Source organism: Muscardinus avellanarius (genome assembly GCF_963383645.1).
Source record: "Muscardinus avellanarius genome assembly, chromosome: 2".
Classification (NCBI taxonomy): domain Eukaryota; kingdom Metazoa; phylum Chordata; class Mammalia; order Rodentia; family Gliridae; genus Muscardinus; species Muscardinus avellanarius.
Genome location: NC_137787.1, coordinates 32,717,728 through 32,738,971, shown reverse-complemented (window position 1 = coordinate 32,738,971; position 21,244 = coordinate 32,717,728). Strand labels below are relative to the sequence as shown.

At 47.1% G+C, this 21,244-nt stretch overlaps 1 protein-coding gene across 6 annotated transcripts in view; it reads left to right on the top strand.

The window, feature by feature from the left end:
* The window catches only part of NRP2 (neuropilin 2), a gene marked incomplete at both ends in the record, with an annotated part of 114,945 nt that overhangs the window by 32,199 nt on the left and 61,502 nt on the right, over positions 1-21,244 (top strand). For all 6 annotated transcript variants that reach the window (XM_080688970.1, XM_080688968.1, XM_080688969.1 and 3 more), the window contains 5 exons: positions 2,361-2,542; positions 8,763-8,993; positions 10,033-10,188; positions 12,337-12,506; positions 14,503-14,658. In XM_080688970.1, coding sequence (XP_080545096.1) covers positions 2,361-2,542; positions 8,763-8,993; positions 10,033-10,188; positions 12,337-12,506; positions 14,503-14,658 — 895 coding nt within the window. The remainder of the gene's footprint in view (positions 1-2,360; positions 2,543-8,762; positions 8,994-10,032; positions 10,189-12,336; positions 12,507-14,502; positions 14,659-21,244) is intronic.

Here is a 21,244-nt window from a genome sequence, read left to right as displayed (position 1 = left end):
CCATTTTGAGATGATGCTATTTATAAACAAAGTATCTTCTCAATTTTCATACGCTCATTTAAAAATGTGTGCACAAAGACACATGCATCTTTGCACAATTGTCTGATTATTTTCTTAGGAAAATTGTCTAGCAAAAGAACTGCTGGGTTAAAGGCTACACACACATTATCTTTTGTAACATTTTGCCAAGAGTGCCTTCCAAGATGTTTGAACAGATTTGCTTATACTGTACCTCTACTCATTTGCTGACTTTCTTAGGGCAAGTGACTTCTGCTCTAGGGCTCAACTTCCTTGCCTCTGAAATGGGGGTGAGAATACAATAAGCCACAATTAACTTTCCCTAGCACACAATGAGCACCAGACAATGTAGTAGCCCTTTATATAGATTAGATTCGGTCATTTAAATTTCACAACAACCTTAGGAGAAATGTCCTAATACCTCTATTTTACTCTTATTGTTCCTATCTCTCAGGCTTAGAAAGATTCACTAACCTGCCTGAGGGCACCCAGCTAAAAAGCGGTCAAGCTGGAAACCAAACCCAGCCCTGTCCACTTCCAGGACGGGGCCTCTTGCACCTGAGGCCCAGCCCTCCCTCCTCCAGGTGCACTTGGGACACCTGGTTGAGGAATGCAGGTGGCAGGGCTGCTCGGCCTTTGCACACTACTGGGCCATCTCACTGCTCAGAGGCGAGGACTGTGGGGCAGTGTTTTAGCCCAGTGTAGAAACAGCAAGCGAGAGTTTTTCAGAAGGTCTGGGGGTTTTGCCTTGAGAACCAATTGAGCCCCTTTTCACTTTTGTTTTGGAAGTGAGGAAGCCTGCTTTTAAAGTCAGCCCCATCTCCCACCAGCACACATTCCCTCAACCCAGGAGACTGCTCACTCCGCCCACCCCTGTGGAGCTTCCAAGAAGAGAAAACAGCCCTCTTCACCTCTGCAGACTCAAACCGCCTCCGCCATCCTTCAGGCTGCAAGGCCCAGCCCTCTGGACTCTAAGAATGAACTGCCGGTCCACTCCTTATTCTTCCTTCACAGGCCTATTTATTTGGAAGTGGCTGGGCAATCTGAAATATGGCTCCCGGGGGCTTCGGGGAGGCCTCAGGCTTCTCCTGCTCTTGCCAGCCACTTCTGCACACCACAGCTCCCTGCTTCCTTATGTGGAGACAGGAGCTTGCAGGCACATCCCAGGGAGGGTCACACTCCCAGCCCCTCCCTCAGCCCCAAAGGAAGAGATTTCTTATGTGTTGTTCTAATAGGTTGATGCAAAATAAATAGAGAGGGAGGGAGGGAGGGAGGGAAAGGGAGATGGATGGTTTTTAGTAATAATAGTACAGTGGCCAGCAATTTGAAGGGAGCTGGTGGGAAGAAAGTTCTCAACTTTAGCAGTTGTCACAAAGGTGCTAACTGGGAGCCTAGGAAGGAGCCGAGGCAGGGCCCAGGGAAGACTGCCAGAACCACACCAGGCTGACACATGACATTCTGTTGCACCGGCCATGGACCTGGCCAAGGGGGTCTTTGAGTGTCTTTCCCTCACCCTGGCCAGTTTAACTCTGACTGCAGGCCTCAGTTAGGGGAGGCAGCCCGCTCCACCCTTTGCTAAGACTAATGCTTGTATGCTGTAGACATTAGTCCCCGGGGATTCAGCCTCTGCATTTGAAAAAAGGTTTTTATTGCCTTATTCAAAATGATGCTGAGTCCCTTTTAAAACGGTTGTTGACTAGACAGTCCTGATGTGAACTTCTGAAGAGTTATCTCAGGGAGGGAGGTAGTCTGCAGATAAGGAGCCATCTCTCAGTTAAAGAGAGGAGGTGATGGCCCAGGAGAGAATTGAAACAGGTCAGAGAGATACCAGAAAATAAATACCTCTGAAACACCCGCAATGTGCTCCAGGGTGCCTGGCCCCTTGCGTGTACTTTTTTCCATTCTATCCTTATCCCAACCTTCTGGAGTGGATCTTTTTCTCCTCGTCTTATAGATGAAGATGTTGGTTCTCAAAGGGGTTAAGTCACTTGCAATGACACAGAGCAAAGGAGAAGCTAAGATTCAGAGAGATTGTAATGAAAATAAAAATGGAGCTACTGAAGGAAGAAAACACTGTTTGCTTTGAGATCCTTGATAGAATTATGCTATTGCTCTTATGCAAGCAAGAGATAAGGCCTCCCGCCCATGTCCATGCGTTTATTCACTGTGTGGCTTTAACAAAGCAGTTCAACTTCCTGTGTCTGTGTGCGCCTGGCTACACACGCAAGCCTCAGTGTCTTTTGTTTATCATCCTGAAACACCTGAATGTCTCTAAATGGACAATGGATGGGGAGAGCTAGAGGGAGACAACTGATGCTTTCTTGTGTGTCCCTTTGTCCTAGGTATGACTTCATTGAGATTCGGGACGGGGACAGTGAGTCTGCAGACCTCCTGGGCAAGCACTGTGGGAACATCGCTCCGCCCACTATCATCTCCTCGGGGTCCATGCTCTACATCAAGTTCACATCTGACTACGCCCGGCAGGGGGCAGGCTTCTCCCTACGCTATGAGATCTTCAAGACAGGTCAGTGTGGTCCAGGTGGAGGCCAGAGATGGGCATCTTAGGGGAGCGGAGACCCCTCGGGGGCTGTAGCCCTGTGGGTGGTGAAACCATGGTGACAGAGATGCACCTGGAGGTGCCTGGAGATGAAGAGCCAGGTCAGGTTGTCATTGAACTTGGGGGGTGGGGGCAGAGCAAGCATGGGGGGGTGCACTAAATGCATTTTGAAAGCATCTGACTTTTGTGTTTTTAAAATCAAACTAATCTTCATGGGAAAAAGCAAAACTTGATTGAACTTCCTCCCAATTACTTCATGGTTTAATGTTGCCTTTATTTGGAATTACATGGGGCTGGAAGACATAATCTTTTCATTGTTTAGAGTCTCTAAAGACCTCACCATGACCCCCACCCCAAGTGGGGTTATGCTATAGCTTTCAAATTAGAATACAACTCCTAAAAATTCCCCTTAGCAATGTCCCCCCCCTACCCCCATGGTACTGAGGATTGAACACAGGGGCGTCCCACCTCCAAACTACACGCCCAGCCCTTTTTGTACATTTGTTTATTTTTTAAACAGGGTCTTGTCATGTTGTTGAGAGTCTTGCTAAGTTGCTAAGGCTATCCTCAACCCTCTGATCCTCCTGTCTCAGCCTCCCAAGTGCTTGGATTACAGGCTTACACCAGCATACCTGGCCTTAACAACCCACTTCACTGTCTCTACCCAGTGGACCCCAACATCCCATACACCAGTGAAGCAGACACTCTGGAAAGCAATTTTAAAAAGCAGAAAAAGAATCAGAAAACAGTGCTGTTCCAACATTATATAGTTCCTTTGTACCCTAAGAATATGGACCAGTGCTCATTGTCGACCATGGAGGACACAGGATGCTGCCCTAGTGTCCCCAAGCCCCTCTCCAGGTAGTCCATTCTGGTCCCTGATGTGCAGTGCTCACCATCTCAAGAATAAGACAGGCATGTCCTCCCCGCCCCGACCTCAGAGGTCCCCACCCCATCTTCTAGTGTCTCCTCACTTCAGCAGTCTACGTTTTACAACCCGTGAACAAAGTCTGGTTCAAGGGGAAGCTGTCAACCCTGTCATCGAGAGGCCCAGGACCGGCGCCTGTTGAGTTCAGTGTGAGGGGAACTATTCATATATATTTTCTTTTTCATTAAACAGTTCTAGAAAGGAAGTGGTAGTTGCTGAAAGCACTTTTTATAACCACTCTGTCTAAATATTTGTCAGATTTGTCTGCTTGAGATGGGGGAATCAGATGAAGGGGTGGGGTCAGTGGAACTGTGTTGTACCAGAGTGGGAGCTGGGCTGTCTCTGGGTACTGGTCCTAAGATAGTCCATCTGCCATGGATTTTCATGCTTCTGGCTGCAACGAAGTCACAGGAGCTGATGTTCTGAGGGTCAAGTTCAGGTGGGAAGTCCTTGAAGGGCTAATCTACATCCCCTTGGGGCCTGTGCAGGATTCATATCAATGCCACCACACTGATGGATGAGAAGATAAAAGGAATAAAACAGGCTCTTCTTAAGACCAGAAGATCACAAGTTCCAGACCAGCCTTCTCAAAAGAAAATAATAAGAGTTGGGGGTGTAGGTCAGTGGTAGAGCACCCCAATGTTCATTCTCCAGTACCACACACACACACAAACACACACACACACACACACACACACACACACACACGGTGTTCACCTTCTTCTAGTGGAAGATTCGGGCGCGTAAACCCTTAGCGCATAGCAGATGCACAGTCATTGTTGCTGGGTAAATTTGCAAACTGGAAGAAAAGCCGTCATATGAGCAGGTGTTAAAGCGAAGGTACAGTTAATGGCATGGTTACCAAAATGAGAGCAGAGTCGAGGGCTCTCTGAATCCATCAGAGAGCAAGGCTCTTGGAGTTAAAGCTGCTGCGAGGTTCCACTGTACTGACCATGGAAGGAAAACAGCCCAAGCAAGATCTTCCGGGGAGCTGGCCAAGCGGAGTCAGAACAAGGGTGAGCAGGGCCATTAAAGCCCATCTCTGGTCTCAAGCCTCCCACTGCAATCCTCCACAAGGCATGGTGCCACATTCTCCAGAAAGCCACAGAAGAAGGGAATGTTAACCCTATCCATCATGCAAACTTGAAGGGAGGATATTAAAAGATAAAGCTCACAAGAGGGTATCATAATTCAGCACTGCTGTTTGGATGGCTCGCTGAAGTAGAATCTGAAAGGAGGCAGTACCACTGTAACCCGCCTAGAAACAGGGATGCTGGCCAAGGAAGGTAGGCAGCGCAGGCCTGGAGCGAGGGGCCAGCCTGCTCTCAGGACTGGGATTGCTTCTAGAAGAAGCTGCCGCAGCGAGTAACAGCACTGCCAATCTGCACGCTTCTGGGAATGTGAGAAAGCAGAGCAGAGCCCAGAAGCCTCCTCGGGGCCACTCGTACCTGCCACCGCGCCCACCTGCAAGAGTGACCTGTGTCCATGTGTGAGGGTACAAAATTCAAAACAGACACATCTAGAGAGATGTCTGTTCTTCCGGGTGCCACATCTTATACCCAGCTTTCCACGGTTGCAGTCCTGAGAGAAAATACACACAGTTTAGGTCATCCACAGCACATGAAAGAAATGGGTGGACATGCTGAAGAAATCCAAACAAACACAGCTATGTTTGCTCGTCTGATTCATGAAACGAAAGACAGGGGAAACTGTAAACACAGATACGCAAATAGCCATAGCCACACAGAGGGCTCTGGACGCCTCTCTTTGGAGAGGCTCAACTGTGGAAATATACCGAGGGACCTAAGGCCACGATGTGGGGATAGATGAATTACAGCGATGGAATGGAAGGATTATGTCCTCCCTAAATAAAGTATAAAAGTTTTATATACTACCAGACCATCCAGCAATGAAAGGGCAAGCCAAAAACACTCACAAACTTAAAAGATCTCAAGTCACCAAGTCCCGAGCAGAATAGAGAAAGGAGCCGGGCGTGGTGGCGCACGCTTATAATCCCCGCGCTTGGGAGGCGGAGACAGGAGGATTGTGCAGGTTCGAAGCCAGCCGTGCTGGCTTAAGAGACCCTGTATCCAAACAAAAAAAATATAAAAAATAGGTCTGGGAGTGTAGCCCGGAGGTAGAAGGGCTTCCAGGAACCCCAGTACCACCAAAAAAAAAAAAAAAATAGAGAAAGGAATTTTTAAATAATTAAATAATTAAATAATAATTTAAATAAATAATAAATATTTAAAATAATTAAATAGCACCAGGCATGGTGGTGCATTGCTTATAATCCCAGCACTTGGGAGGTTGAGGCAGGAGAATCGAAGGTTTGCAGGAGGTGTTTTTGGTTTTGCTTTCTGATACTCCTTTGACCAAAGTGTAAAATAAGGTTTTCTTCCCTGCTGCTCAGTGATATTTCTGAGACTGAAATCTCTGGGGTCATGTATAGATAGAAGAAACCAGGAATGCCTCCTACCCCACACCTGAATTAAAGACCTGGGTTCTCCTTCTGGAGTCAAGTCAAATTCAGCTTCAGAGGAGTCCACTGAGTTTTCATTATCTTTATTTGTGTAGATTATCTTTCCACTTACAAAGTTATTATAAAATCTACAGTGGAGAAACATGGGGTGGGCATTTTTCATGCCAGAGTCCTTTGTTATGAAACCAGGTAGTACAGCTCAAACCCTCCAGCTTCTATGGACACTCCGAGCATCTCGTGGACTTGAATATTTGTTTGACTGGGCCATTTTTAAAACTTGTATCCTTCTTAACACATCACAGAAAGGGATCTTAGATTAGGCAGATTTGTGCAAGGCTCAACTCTCATCTCCTTTTTGAGAACCTCTTCTAGACATCAGATATTGGTCTGCCTCTCTGATGATTTGACCCTAGTGCAATTAAGGGTAAATGGATGATTTTAATAGGCAGGATTGATTTTTCTACATAAAAAGATAAAACTGGATAAAAGTTTTCAACTTCATTCAAAATAACCCAAAGATTATACCCATGTATAATAATAATAGCACTTTTTTTTCTTTTTGGCCTTAAGTACCTAAGGTTGAAAAATTCCATGTAGTTGAATGCAGGACATCAGGACCCTACAAACTGGAGCATTAGAATCTCACATTCTACAGGCATGTCTTGGACTCACTAGATATCCATTGTGGAGTCATTTGTCCCCTACAGATAAGAGGGACCAAAGAAACATTCCACCACACATCCACTCTGGAGTTGAAGGGGGTGAGGAGCCTTCATGCCTACTATGGGAATGACAATGGAACCAACTCTAAGGAAAGGTGTCAGGATGCCTTTTCTAGCGCTTAAGCAACTTGTGAACAGAGAGTTAATGTCCGTGTCCCTAAGTGGCCTATAAGAAGAAGGCTACAGAGTAGCCATAAACCCTAACCTTTTCAAAGTTCCTCTTAGCCCCTTGAAGATCTGCCAGCCGGCTTGGCTTTGCCACATGGCATCATCAGGAACCATTCAGGAGGCCCTTCAGAAGTGGAGACCCAATCTAAACAAGTCTGGGGGAGGCCACCCGAGCTCACACTCCAGGTCTAGCTGTCCACTCCCAGCTCTGGGCCTGCCTGACACCATCCCGCCTCCGATATTGGAGTGCAGAGCCTCTGAGATGTGGCACTTAGAGCTTCCACGGTCCCATGAAGGTCGGCTCTTGTCTTCTGTGTCCTCAGTTCCCACGCTGCCCAGGCAGAGCACTGAGAGAAAGGAAGAGTGATGGATGGATAAGTGGGGACTTGGGAATTTCCTGTCCTGTCTGGACTGAAGAAAGTCGCAGGTCCCCCTCCCCCACTTGTTTGCTTGGCACCTTTTCCAAGCCAGACTTTTTGCAGCTTTCCAGAAAGCCATCATCAATAAAGAAACTTGCAGAGGGCCCACTACAGGAGCCGCAGATAAAGACATCGCTGCGGGCTAAGATCAACGTATTGACATCACATAGTTATATACTTCAGTATGGTCCCCAAGGACACTTTCTGCCAGTAAACACCCGGTTTATTGCGTATTTCTGTGTTTTTTTTTCTTCTTCATGCCTAGAGTGTCTATTATCCTCCTCATAAATCCTGCTTCCTTTTCTTATTTTAAAATCTGCACTTACTATATGAAATCTATTCTAATCATTAAGCATTTACAGCCCCCACATTCACTTGGACAGTTCTGGCTCATTGTATACCCAGGGACGCATGGGTCGGAGTCTCTGTGCTCCTAGGCTCCATCTGTATTTCTGGCCTGACAAATGGTGGAGGGGTTACAGCACCTTGAGGGCCCTGTTAATAAGACTCCACCTAGAGGCATCAGGAGACGTGGTGGTCACGGTAATCCTCTTAGGGACAGCCTGCCGCTGTCCAGGCTTGCACCAGGCTGCAGATGTGCGCCGCATGTAATCAGGATGCCTCCGGAGGTCCCCAGAAAGCAGACACAAATGCTGGGGGAAAGAAACAAGGCCATCCCCACCACGAAGGAACCAGAAGCCTTCCAAATGTCAATACACTGCTGCATTTTTCCAAACTTGCTGTTGGAGCGGCCTTTAACATCCCCAATGCCCCACTGTGATCCACCGGCTAAAAAACGTCGATTGTTAATTGTCTGACCACTACACAGCAGCTCGTTTTAATGTAGTCATGACATGAATGAGACCCGAGCTCCCCTTTGCCCCTCCCCTGAGGCACCTTGGATCTTGGAGGGAGAAGGGGCACTTGGTTGGCTGTGGTACAATAGGGGCTAGTGTTGAGGTCAGCAGTAAATAAGGGGTGACATTGTTTTCCCTGCTGGCAACCAGCAAGTCTTCCTTAAGGATTGAAATAACTTACATTTCTGGAGTGAGCAGCTGAGTAATTGAGAAAGAAGACTCTGTTCCTCTTTTTAAGACTCTCTCTCTCTTTCTCTCTCTCTCTCTCTCTCTCTCTCTCTCTCTCTCTCTCTCTCACACACACACACACACACACACACACTCTCTCTTGTCTCTACCCCCTGCCCTCAAATCCTCAATTGCTCCTCTTACACTAATATACAGCACCATCCCCTGCTCCTCCCCAATCTGTGCTAAAGAGAGGCTGGCTCCAGGGCTTGAAATGTGGATGGGAACAGTATGTTGCTCTAAGGGATACTCGAGTAGAAACAAAAATGTCGTGAGTTGGGGTATTTGGGTCCAAACATTTAAATAACCCATGCAACAGAGGGAGCAAAGAAAGCTGCCTTCTTCTTCTTCTTCTTAATACTACAGTTTTCTTTGACACACAGGCTCTGAAGATTGTTCCAAAAACTTCACAAGCCCCAATGGGACCATCGAGTCCCCTGGATTTCCTGAGAAGTACCCACACAACTTGGACTGCACCTTTACCATCTTGGCCAAACCCAAGATGGAGATCATCCTGCAGTTCCTGACCTTTGACCTGGAGCACGACCCTCTGCAGGTGGGAGAGGGAGACTGCAAATATGACTGGCTGGACATCTGGGATGGCATTCCCCACGGTGAGTGATGTCGCCACTGCAGGGTACTTCTTGGTCACTTGGCCTTTGCCTATTAATTGCTTTGGGGATGGAGGGAGAATGAAGACTTCAGAGCCTCTCAGAGTTCTTATGTGACCTCTCAGAACTTTCTCAGTTTCTCCTTTACCAAGGATGGTTTACAGGAATTACAGAAAGGCACTCTACTTTCTTAGACATATTTTCTTTGGAAGAGGATAAGAGACTGAGAAGCTACTTGGGAAAGGGTGGTAAAACCTATACGTGATTTTTTTTTTTTTTTTGCATACCAACTTGTCAGGATAGAAAGAGACAAAATGTCCACAACCCTAACAACCAAATCAAACTGTAGCCCAAGGCTGACTGAGCTTGAATCCTGGCTCTGCCGTAAAACCCGGGCAAGTTACTTAACCTATCTGTGTCTTAGCTGTATATTAGCCACTATCATCATCATTATTATCACTGTAACTTATTATTATTATTACTGTAGTCATATATATTGAAAAGGTATATCACTCAATACCAAGAAGAACCTGTACATCTCAGTTGAAGACGGATATAGATCTTGGATATAGCCAGTAGTGGGCAGGAAATAAATATTTCACTCTCATAGTTATTCTAAGTATTTTCCAATATAAGGGAGATGGCTGATGGCTAAGCAAGAGCTATTTTATCTCCTGAGAAAAGCATAAGATTTAGTCAGGAAACGAAGCTTTGAGTCCCAGCTCTGTTTCCTAGCAGTATGAAAAAGGAAACGTCACATGACCCCCTGAAACTCAATTTTTCCGTACAACAGGTATTATAATGATACCTTTCTGGCCCACCTCCCAGGGCTTTAAGAACAGGATGAAACAGCTCAATGAAAGCACTTTTCAGCATGCAGGAAAAGTATTAGACATTGTTCTTAAAACACTCCGTGGTTCTTATGTCAAGGCATGCAAAGCAATGCTTGGTTAAGTGACACGCGATGGTGGGAAGGGAGAAGGTACTGAAAGCCAAGTTCACTTGCCTTTTCCTCTAACCTCTCTTTGTCTTGCATGTCCAGTTGGCCCCCTGATTGGCAAGTACTGTGGGACCAAAACACCCTCTGAACTCCGCTCATCCACGGGGATCCTCTCCCTGACCTTTCACACGGACATGGCGGTAGCCAAGGACGGCTTCTCTGCACGTTACTACCTGGTCCACCAAGAGCCACTAGAGAGTGAGTCGGCGGCTTGAGAACCTCTTCTGCCCCGTCCTCCTCAGGGCTGTACCAGGGTACAGGTGAAGGGAGATGGGAAGTCTACAGAATTAGCAGTGGCATCTGAATTCAAAGAATGGGACCTGTATCTTCTGGCCAGGCAGGGATTAATGAGAAAAGAACCAATGTCCATTTGGGTGCTAATTTATTTTTTTTAAGTGTATTAAGACTTAGTTGCTAGTCAGGTGTGGTGGTGCATGCTTGTAATCCCAGCATTAGAGAGGCTGAGACAAAAGGATCGCAGTTCGAGGACAGCCTCAGCTACTTAGCAAGACCCCTTGCAACTCAGTGAGAGCCTGTTCCAAAATAAATTAAAAAATAGGGCTAAGGGTATAGAATGCCCCTGGGTTCCATCCCCAGTACCGCAAAAATAAAAATAAATAAATAAAATAAAGAATAAAAACTGGGGCTGGGGTTGTAGCTCAGAGGTAGAATGTGCCTGGGTTAAATCCCTAATACTGAAAAGGAAAAAAAAAAAAAAAAAGAGTTGCTGAAACAGGAGGATCGCATAGATTTGGAGCCGGCCTCAGTACTTAGTGAGGCTCTCAGCAACTTAGTGAGACCCTGTTTCCAAACAAAATATAAAATAGGTCGAGGGTGTAGCTCAGAGCTACCATAGAAGGCTCTGGTTTCCATTTCTAGTACCATAAATAAATAAATAAATAAATAGCTCCTAGGGAAAGTCATGGGGCCATCTGGAACCTCAGTTCCCTCACCTCTGAGTGAAAAGGAGGATAGTAAGGATAATAAGGGTGCAACATGTTTGAATTGAGAGCCATTTTTCCTCCCTCTCCAAGCCACAGAGGCCATTACCACAAAGCCAAGACATTTGAAACCTCTCTCTGAGTATATGCATTTTGACATTAAACATTTCTGTCCCTGGGTAAAGTTTCCCTGGCTGGATGATAAAGCTGCTTGAACTTTTGCTTCACACTTCCAGGAACTAGAGTTTGGGGAACTTTATGCTCAGCACTGTACAAAGCATTGGAAACTAGTGCTCTAACCCCAGCCGTCTCGGGACCTGCAGCCTGGGCCATCAGTGTCTGGCCTTGAGCTCTTGCTTTAAGTCAGCAGTTCTTGGCTGTGTGCTTCAGATGTGTGACCACTTCGACTTAGAATCCTAAATGATCGCTTTAAGGAAGCAAGGAGCACTTTAAGGATAATGAGAGCTGAGGAGTTTCTACCCCAGCTGTAGACATTTCACCCCTATGTCACGCCAGACGGGGCAAACTGGCCTGCAGGAAAGTCACTGGATTCTGCTCTGAGTTTTGTTTTTCTTGTTTTGCCAAAGAGCTCCTGAAGATCGCATGACAAAGAAACAGTTTGGCAAATTGTGGCAGGTTCCACAGATGGCCAGTATAATCACAGAGCTAAAAAGAACACGTTTGATACCTGGAAAAGATATGCTAGTTTTTATCAAACACATGAATACACAAGTATCGATCAGTGTCTGCGGCATCCAGGGGAAGAACAGTAATTTAACTGATTGCACAGGGCCGGAGGAAGTGAATTCTGGATCTATTTGCTCAGACAGGTGGTGTAGGGAACATAGTATAACATGTATGTGCTCATAAAGAGGTCTCCCAAAGACAGGTATTTATGTTTTGCAAAGTCTGTCTTCTGAGCCAGAACTCACGAGACAGTTGGGTGAAAGAAAGAAAGAAAGAGCGAGTGATGTGAAGGTGCCTCCTGGGTGTTTATTAATAAAGCAGGCTTCCCAGGATGGATCAGCCCACCCAAATTGCCACGAGTCTATTTCACATTTACCTGTATTGCAGTAATGGCTCATCTGGCATCCGAGAGCATCCATAGCCTGCAGCAGTAACAGTCCCTGTGTTTTAGATTGTATTTTTAATTTGTATGATGATTCTTATTTATCCAAAGCCTAATTTCTTTTAGGTCCAATTTAGTTTCTTTCAGACCCAGAGGGGCCGTCAAGCTCTGTGACTTGGTATAGCTGTTTTGAAAATGCGAGTGTATAATTAGAGTCTTTAAGATGAGGGAGTGCCTGCAAGGACTTGCCCTTAGAAGGGAGCCGTGTTTGGGGGACCCCCTGGGGGCTTGAGACTGAGATACCTGACTCTGCCCTTGACCGTCTCCCTTCCCCAGACTTTCAGTGCAATGTCCCGCTGGGGATGGAGTCTGGCAGGATTGCCAATGAGCAGATTAGCGCTTCCTCTACCTACTCTGATGGGAGGTGGACTCCTCAACAGAGCCGGCTCCATGGTGAGGACAATGGCTGGACCCCCAACTTGGATTCCAACAAAGAGTATCTCCAGGTATTTACTCAGATTCCCAGGGGTGTACCGAGTGAGTGTGTGTTGATGGGCAATGGTGTGGCCCTTCAGCTACAACAAACATAGAGCACAAAGAAAATACACATTGCATGTTTGAGAACTCCATTCATTCATTCATGTATCCAAACAAATATATATATACCAGGCACAAAAAGACTGTGCCAGGCAGGGTGCTATGTACTGGGATAAACTGATGAGTAAGAAGGACCCTACCCTTTCCTTGTGGAGATTAATGGGCCCGGGAGAAGTCGTTTGGCCAGGATGCTGCTTGCCCTGTCTGTATCCACGGAACATTCTATAAATGGTTCCTGGTCTTCCTTATTCTTGGCACAGGAGGGGATCCGAGACTGGGGGAGGGGGCATTTTCCTAAGGGCAGGTTTGTTGGGTGTGAGCTGAATATCGCAACTTCTGCTGATCTTTGCTATTTGGAGGGAGCCCTGCCAGGAAGGTTTTGCACATAGCTATCAGAAGAACACATGGGGAAATGTCACGATGGGGAACGAAACTTGAGTCGCCCAGATGCTCTGCAGCATCTTTTCAGACTATTGTTTGCTTTCTTTCTGAACAAGTCTTGCAGCTCATGTTGAGTAATCTTCTCGCACTGCAGACTGGTCCAGTTCTTATCCCCTGGGAAGAAGTAAAGAGGGGAAGAGCTGGCTGCTAACTTTGTACCAGAGCAATGTCTGCTTTTATAACACACACAGACAGCCTTGTGACCCATTGACAAGCCTGTCCTATCTCTGATGCGACATGGCGACCTCTGCTCTGAGAGGGAAACTGCAGAACAGACAGCAGGAAAACGAGAAAGACCACTTAAAAACTCCAGGGAACCCAGGAGGTTCTAACAGCACCACCCGAAGGCCATTCATCACTGTCTCTCCTAAACTCCTTTCATCTTGCAAAGCTTCCAGAAAGTTCTCCTTTATCATTGGCAAACCATTGATTCTATTCCTAATTTGATGTCCTCATATACTTTCTCTCATTGCTATCCACCTGTTTCCCACACACATAGAAAGTGGCGCACACTTCTCTCAAATGTTTCATAATGTGTGCATGTGCTAAGTAGATAATGAATGCTTGTGAATCAGGTGTTATCAATGTGCATGGGATAAAGTTCAGTCACACGCAGACTGTTAAACACACCTGTGATCCCAGTACTTGGGAAGCTGAGACAAGAGGATCACAGGTTCAAGGACATAGAAACATAGCGAGACTCTCGGTAACATAGCAAGATCCTGTTTCCAAACAAAATATAAAAAAGGCTATGGGTGTAGCTCAGAAGTAGAATGCCCCTGGGTCCAATTTCTAGTACCGCAAAACAAACAAACAAACAAACACCATGGCTGGCAAAGGAACGACATCCAATAATTTCCAAATGGGTTTGCCATTTGTGAAAGGGGAGGTACTTTCAAAGCGTTTGCTGTCCCCTTGGAAGAGCAAAAGGTCAGGACTTGGTGCATCAGCCTAATTGCTTGGGCAGACTCTGCATACCCTTTGACCCTCCAGTGACCTTAGCAGCTAAAGACACAATGGAGCCAGGGGGTGTGGGAAGGGAGACAGCTAGAAGCTGTGACTTTTGCAACCAGGGCATTTTGCTATCCAAGTGGATTGGATTGAATCGAATCGAACTGGATTGGAATAGAGCGGATTTAGCCATCCATTGCGCCTTTACAACAGCACCTCCTTTCACAATCCAAGGCAAGCCGTAGTTTAGTAAGGAGGGGGGCCATCATTCTATATGTTTAATAGGAAAAACTGGATATTATCTATACATATCTGAAAAAAAATAAAAGCTCAAATTATATTTTTAAGGTGTCTGATTTGGTGTCAAGTAAGTTGAGTTTAACTGTCCGGTGAAATTGTAAACTGATGCTAATTACCAATATGTCAGACCCGGTTGTGAGCTAAGTATGACAGTTGTGTCCTTGCCCCATGATATGATTGGTGGTCCCTTACTCCTCCTCTTCTCTTCCCCAGGTGGACCTACGCTTTCTAACCATACTCACGGCCATTGCAACACAGGGAGCAATTTCCAGAGAAACCCAGAATGGCTACTATGTCAAATCCTACAAGCTGGAGGTTAGCACTAATGGTGAAGACTGGATGGTGTACCGGCATGGAAAAAACCACAAGGTAAAGCCACTTCCCTAACCTCCAAGGCTGGAGGGGAGCCAGGGTGGGGTGGAGTCAAAATCCAACACAAACAAGAGGAGCCTCTGGTGGACCCCACAGAGTGAAGAAGGGCTTTTTAAAATGGAACTCAAATCATTGATGGAAACGAGGGACATGCTGGCTCTGAAACTCTTTCTTATTCTAAAGTGATTGGAAAACACCATCCCTCCGACAGCCTGGCTGTGTTGCATCTTGCACAGGAGAGAGAGAGAGAGAGAGAGAGAGAGAGAGAGAGAGAGAGAGCGAGCTTGCAGAATGTTCTCTGACTGCAAATGAAGGAGAAAATGTGTCCCCGTCCAAGTCCCCACACAGGATTCATTGAGCACTTATGGCCTGAGCCCCATCCACACTCTGGGTTAATAATCACAAAACCACATGAAACTGCAGTTCAGGAGTTACTGAGGTCTGCAAATGAAAGGACACAAACCCTGAAAGGGGATCACAATGTCCCAGAGAAGAAAGAGGACAATAAATAATGAGGAGAAATACGGTTTGTCAGGCACAGGATCTGAACTGGCCATGATGCTTAGCAGTGAGCATCGAATCCTCTCTGCTGGTGCCTTCGGTGTCTGCAGCTCCCGGTCATGGGGTCCGTAGGGGCAAGGTGGGGTTTTTCTTGCCCATAGGGGTGAGTGGCTGGCATTCAGCCTTCTTAAGACACATGTCATTCTGGGTCAGCAGCTACCAGCATGCTGGTTTGTACAGCACATTTGGCATATGGAGGGTTTATCAGAAATGGTGTCACCTGGGTGGGGACAGCAGGTGTATGACAGGTGTGCAGGCAGCGGTGTGGCCCCTGCAGACTGTGGCTTGGCTGATGCTCTGGTCAGGAAGGTGGAGACCTGGGGATCCCCAGGAGCTTTCATCCTTCCCAGGAAGGGAATGAGGAGGGGACACTACAGTTCCACCAGGCCCTGGTTTGTTGGGGTGTGAATGATCAAAGTAAAGCACACGTGACCAGAGAGCTTTTCCAAAGGGGAACCTCCTCAGCCCTGTCACTTCCCCCAGGCAGCTCACTCTACAGCTGCTGGTACTACTGGAAGTCTTGGACCCAGAAAAATCCTGAACTATAATGTTGGCAGTCTTGCTCAGGAAGCACAAGTTTTGAAAGGAGCTGATATTTAAAAAAAAAAAATTAAAATCGCCATAGTAACATGGCAGCATTCATGTGAAAATCATGGTTTCTAGATTTTCCCAGGACAGATTCATATTCTCTCTCTCTCTCTCTCTCTCTCTCTCTCTCTCTCTCTCTCTCTCTCTCTCACACACACACACACACACACACACACACATTTCCCTAGTTAGGAAAGTGATATGCTTAGCAATGGAGAGACACCCCCACCTTGAAATGGGCACTGGGTCTGATTTCCCATTGACTTGGTTTCAGAAAGAGTTGCCAGACGGCGGTGGGGAATGGTGGGGAACAGCAAGCCGAATCCACATTGGATGCTGGGTTTCTGGGGCTGAATCCCACCCTATTCTCCACTCATGCCTTCTGTTTCCACCTAGCTTCGTAGTAAGAAACTGGCAGAACCCGAAGCTTGGCTAGGAGGCCAAGGCCAACGCTGGGTAGGGCTGCGTCCTGGGGGAAAAGACCGAGGCTCACCTGACCAGCTCCCTGTCCAGGCTCAATGACTAAGCAGTATTGCCCAGAGGGATACTGTAGCATAAGCTGGTTTTAAAAGCACACAGATGGACCGGGATGCTATTTAAAACACCATTTGTAGGAGCTCTGCTTTTGGAAATACCTTAGCACTGCACATTTTGATAGAATGCTGTCCTCCTAGCCTTTATCCCTGCTATTCATTCTGCAGGGAAGATATTCCTGAGAACTGAATTTAGTTTTCTGGTCTTTGGAATCATCCTTCTCAACTTCCATGCTGAATAGATTTATTTTTTTGGCCTCCTCTTCCCACCCTTGGTTATTTCTTTCCTCACTAGTCAACAGGTAACAGGGTTTTTTGTTTTTGTTTTAGAGAATTTGTCTCCCAAATAAAAGGAGTTAGGGCAAAGGAAAAGCCCTTCCTTTCCCTATTAGAAATGTATCTTCCTGGTATTTAGAAGGAGGCAGGAAAATGGAAAGCCGGCCAGTTAGGCAGTGCCCCACTCCCCAGCTCCTCCCCCCCCCCCCCGCACCTGTGCTGAGCAGCCAGCCAGCCTTCCCAGGCCTCCCCGGCAAGGGTCTCCTTGCTGCTGCATCTTGAGCAGATCTCCCCCAGGTATCTGTGTTTACTGTGCAGATTCTGCGTCGTTCATGGTGCGTCCGCACAGCTCTCCGGGCTGTCGGGGTTGAAATAGTTGAGTAAACCATGTGCCAAATAGATTTGTCAAGTCTGCCACAGTTTGATTTGATGCCATGAGGGGGAGGCGGGGTGAGGAGGGGACTCCAGGGTGAAGAGGTTCTGTCCCTGCTGGTACTACCACTGCGTGTTTCTCTTTGTGGCCTCTGCATGCCGGGCACTGTGCCAAGCTCACTGGTGCTAAGTGGTGGGCTTGAAAGTGAAATTCAGACAACAGGACCAAAGGCAAAATACAAGTAGAGAAGGAGGCAGCAGGCTGCTTGGCTCTGGGGTGCAGGGCAGGGGGGAGGATTTGCAAAAGCCTTCCCAGCACACAGAGCCAAGAGGGAATTGTGACGTTGGGGGCAGAAATTTGGAAACTCAATTTCAATTCCCTGGTCACTGTCAACACCAATGCAGCGTATCAGAGACTTGGGAATTGGGGAAATCAGAGAAAAACAAGATTAATGAGTGTTCAAGGTGGTGGGGGGTAGCTTGCTATGTCCTTGCAAAACATTATTTGCTGGGCGAGGTTTAAGCCTATGGAGGAATGACCTTTCTTCTTGCGGCCAGGAGAGGAAGACTAAGGAATGCTTTTTCAGTGCCGCAGCCAGTGAGCAAACTCTTCTTAGTCTCTTTCCATCCAAGAGGTGTTCATGAGGTTGCCTATGAAAAAAAGTCCATCACATGGTTACTCGGTGATTGGGAACCTTCTGGCAAGTGTAGCCCAGTTACTCAGGCCACATGCACATCCCCAAATCCTTATGCAATTCCACATGCCATAAATATGGAACCCATGATTTTCACATAGGGCGGGCCCTTCTTATACATATTTATGGCATAACCACAAGGCAGAGAGCTCGTCTGCCTGATGAAACCCACGTGCTCCCTTAGATTATACAAATTGCTTCACATACATTTCTTCAGAATCCGCAGCCTAAATGACTGCTTTTGGTTTCACCAGCAATATGAGTAATATCCAAGACCTAGACACTGTGCTCTCAGTATACCAGTGGAAGGTTATTGTGTATGTGTGTGTGTGTGTGTGTGTGTGTGTGTATGTGTGTGTGATTACAGGCACAATTATGTGCACACATGCCAGGAGAGGTGCGTGGAGAGAAAGGGGAAGACATCAGAGGCACGTGGGCTTGGTAGAGGTCCTGTTCTCCTCTGAGTCTCATCCCGTGAGTCTGGGCCTGAGGAGTGGAGCCATGACTGACTGGTGTCAGGACAGCGGGACACAGGCCTTTGCCCTCACAGGCCTAAGCAGAAGCCCTGGTCTTCACTTCTCCTTCATTTGATAAACATGGGCATCTCCCTTGTTGACATAACTCTGGTTACTGAGCTCTTAGTCTTGGTGTTACTGGGGGGGAAAATTAATTTTTGAGGACAAAATAAAGATTTGATGTGCCCTGATGACCAGATTGAGGATAGAATGATGGGGGTGCTGAGATAAGGTACGAGATCACGAGTGTTCAGAATTACCCCATAGTGGACAGCAGGAGTGTGCTGAACGCATCCTATTAACATAATGATGACCTCCATGGGCTCAGGGGGCCTTCAGGCATGGAGTTACTTGCTTCACAATTTCACAGTATTTCACAGGCTGTGGAATTAAAGATCTCAGAGACTAAGCAACTTGCCCCAGGGACGGGAGAACTGTGGAGTCCCCATGAAAGGTTCCTGGTCGCTGTGCTTTGGTTTCCAGGTGGTTCTCTCAACAGTCTGGCCCAGGCCCTGCTCCTCATCTTGGATCCAGAGGGAAATTGACTTAATAGGTGTCAGTCTCAGGGCTGAGAGGCGTGCATGTTTCTAGAGAGACTGGGTTCCCATGGTGGTCTGAAGGCAAATTGAGCTTGGATAGCTGGGGTTGTGGAGTTGGGCTCCATAGCAGAATCCTGAGGATGGGGAATGAAAGAAGTTGCTATTTGTTTGATTTGGCCACATCCCTTCAAAACAAATAATCACCCCAACTTCAAATACCCTCTGTTCTATATTTATCTTCAAAATTAAAACAAGTCATTTTTAAATCAGAGACTTGGAAGAGGAGAGTAGTGTCAGAAAACCAAGCCCCCAAACCAGTTGGCTAAGAGCTTGAATCACATGCTATCTGCTTTCCCGTGTTCTGAGTCACGAGACTGTATGACACTGGAAATTTCTCTTCCCAGTTCCATGCCTGTGTTTCCATCTACCCAAGGGGAATGATACCACAGTTATCGTTGGCAGAGCCCCTGGAGATCTGCAGATGGAAGGCTCTCTGCAGATATAATCAATGTATTAGACCCACACAGCTCTTCTAGAACAGAGGCAAGTTGTCAGTTTAAAAAGTAACAGTGCTCATGGGATATTATCTGCCTCTTTTAAAATCAGAAGCCTGGAAGGGACCACGATAAGCCATCCAGACCTTTCCCAACTTCTAATGGGCCTGCACTTGAGCTGCCTCAGATAAAAGTCATCCATCCTACCTCATTCTTCTGGTAGGGATGCAACTAGGCCTCCAGTTAATAATTAAGGGGTTGGGGGGTTGTTTGTTTTACCTCCTGATAGATGCCTTACTTACCCTTATTCTTTATTTGTGGTGGCCATTTTTTGTTGTTGTATAAAGATGGACAGTTTCTCAGGCCTGGTTAATAAAGAGCATCAGTCTTCAGAAGCCACAGGTGTGGCTGCCTTTCTAGCATGGTTATGTGTCCTCTGAAGAGGACCGGTGCCCTATCCAAGTTCAAGTCGCTCAGTTGATCCGCCCCCACCCCCGCCTTCATAACCGAGATGAATCCAGCACCCCGGGTAATTAAGTTTGTCCCTTATCCATTTGCCATGGGATGAGCTCAGACCTTTAGCCTCTGCACTTAGAAAGCTCGAGGGAAAATGTCATTATACATATGCTTGAACCTTTTCTCTATCAGGCTCCTGTGGCCGGCTTCACCCAATTCCCGTGGGTGCTGAACCGTCTCCAGGAGCTGTGGCCAGCATCCCTAGAGCTGACAGCCTGGGGCTGAGCTCCCCATGCCCAGGCCAGGGCTGTGTACAGAAGCCGCTGGGAAAGAGCCCATAAGGGGGAGAGGATGGAGGGTTGCTGGGTTTTGCTTAGGCTGAGGACTCTCTCCTTGTCCAACCCCAGATAAGCTTTGCAGTGACAGCCGCATCTAGTGGCTCCTCACATTCCTGGCCCTTACCATTGCCCTTTTGGGGGTTTGCCAAGACTCCCCTGGGAAGAGGCATGTGCTTGGGGGACCTCCTGCCCTGTGACCAAGGCTCTCTTATGCGAATGGAAGTACAGGTTTGGGGTTATATGGGGGCAAAGAAAACATGGCCCAATAGCAGAGGACAAGCTTTATTTAGGAATAAAACCTAGAAGGAGGCACCTGACTGGGAAGAACCACAAGAGTCAGAAAGTCTGCCTCCTTACAGTACCCACAAGAGGCACCTCCTTAAAAAATAAAATTAAAAAATTTTCATGCTGGATATGGTGGTGCCAATCCCAGTACTTGGGGGCTGAGACAGGAGAATCTCAGATTCAAGGCCAGTCTCAGCAACTTAGCACGACCCTGTTTCAAAATAAAAGATTAAAAGGGCTGGGGGTATAGCTCAAAGACAGAATATCTCTAGGTTCACTCACACACACACACACACACACACACACACACACACACACACACACCTCCAAACACTATTAAGAGGTTTTTCGGGTATAAAGGGCCCATCCTGCCCAGATAGAATATCTGTCTCTCTCTCCATCATTCCCTTCCAGCCCATTCTTCCCCCAGGCCAGCTCTGCTCTGGCCCCAGTACTCTCCTCTCCTCCCTGATGCTTTCCTGTCTCAAATCCTGAAACCCTAATCCTGTTAGTAGGCGGTGTTCCAGGGCTCAGCGTCTCCATGGGGGTAACATAATCCTGCATTAAATCTAGTGGTCCCACAAGGCACACGCAGATGGGGATGCGCACATCCCACCCACCTCCGCCCACCTCCGCCCACCCCGAGGAAGAAGCCTCGAGCTCCTGCCTCCTCCTTCATGACAGGGAAACTGCCTGATGACAAAAACAGCCTAAAGTCAAGAGGGAGGAGAGCGGAGGTCATCGCAGCCATAAATGAGCGCTTGGTTGTCAGGGGGCTTCTTTGCCCTGCCCGCGTCCCTACCTTCTCCTCCCTAAGAGCTCGCTCTTTCTCCCTCTTTCATATATATATTCTCATAGACATATCCCTTCCAATTCTGTATCTGGCTAAATTCCCATATCCACTAGAATGAACACAGCTTAAAGAACATTT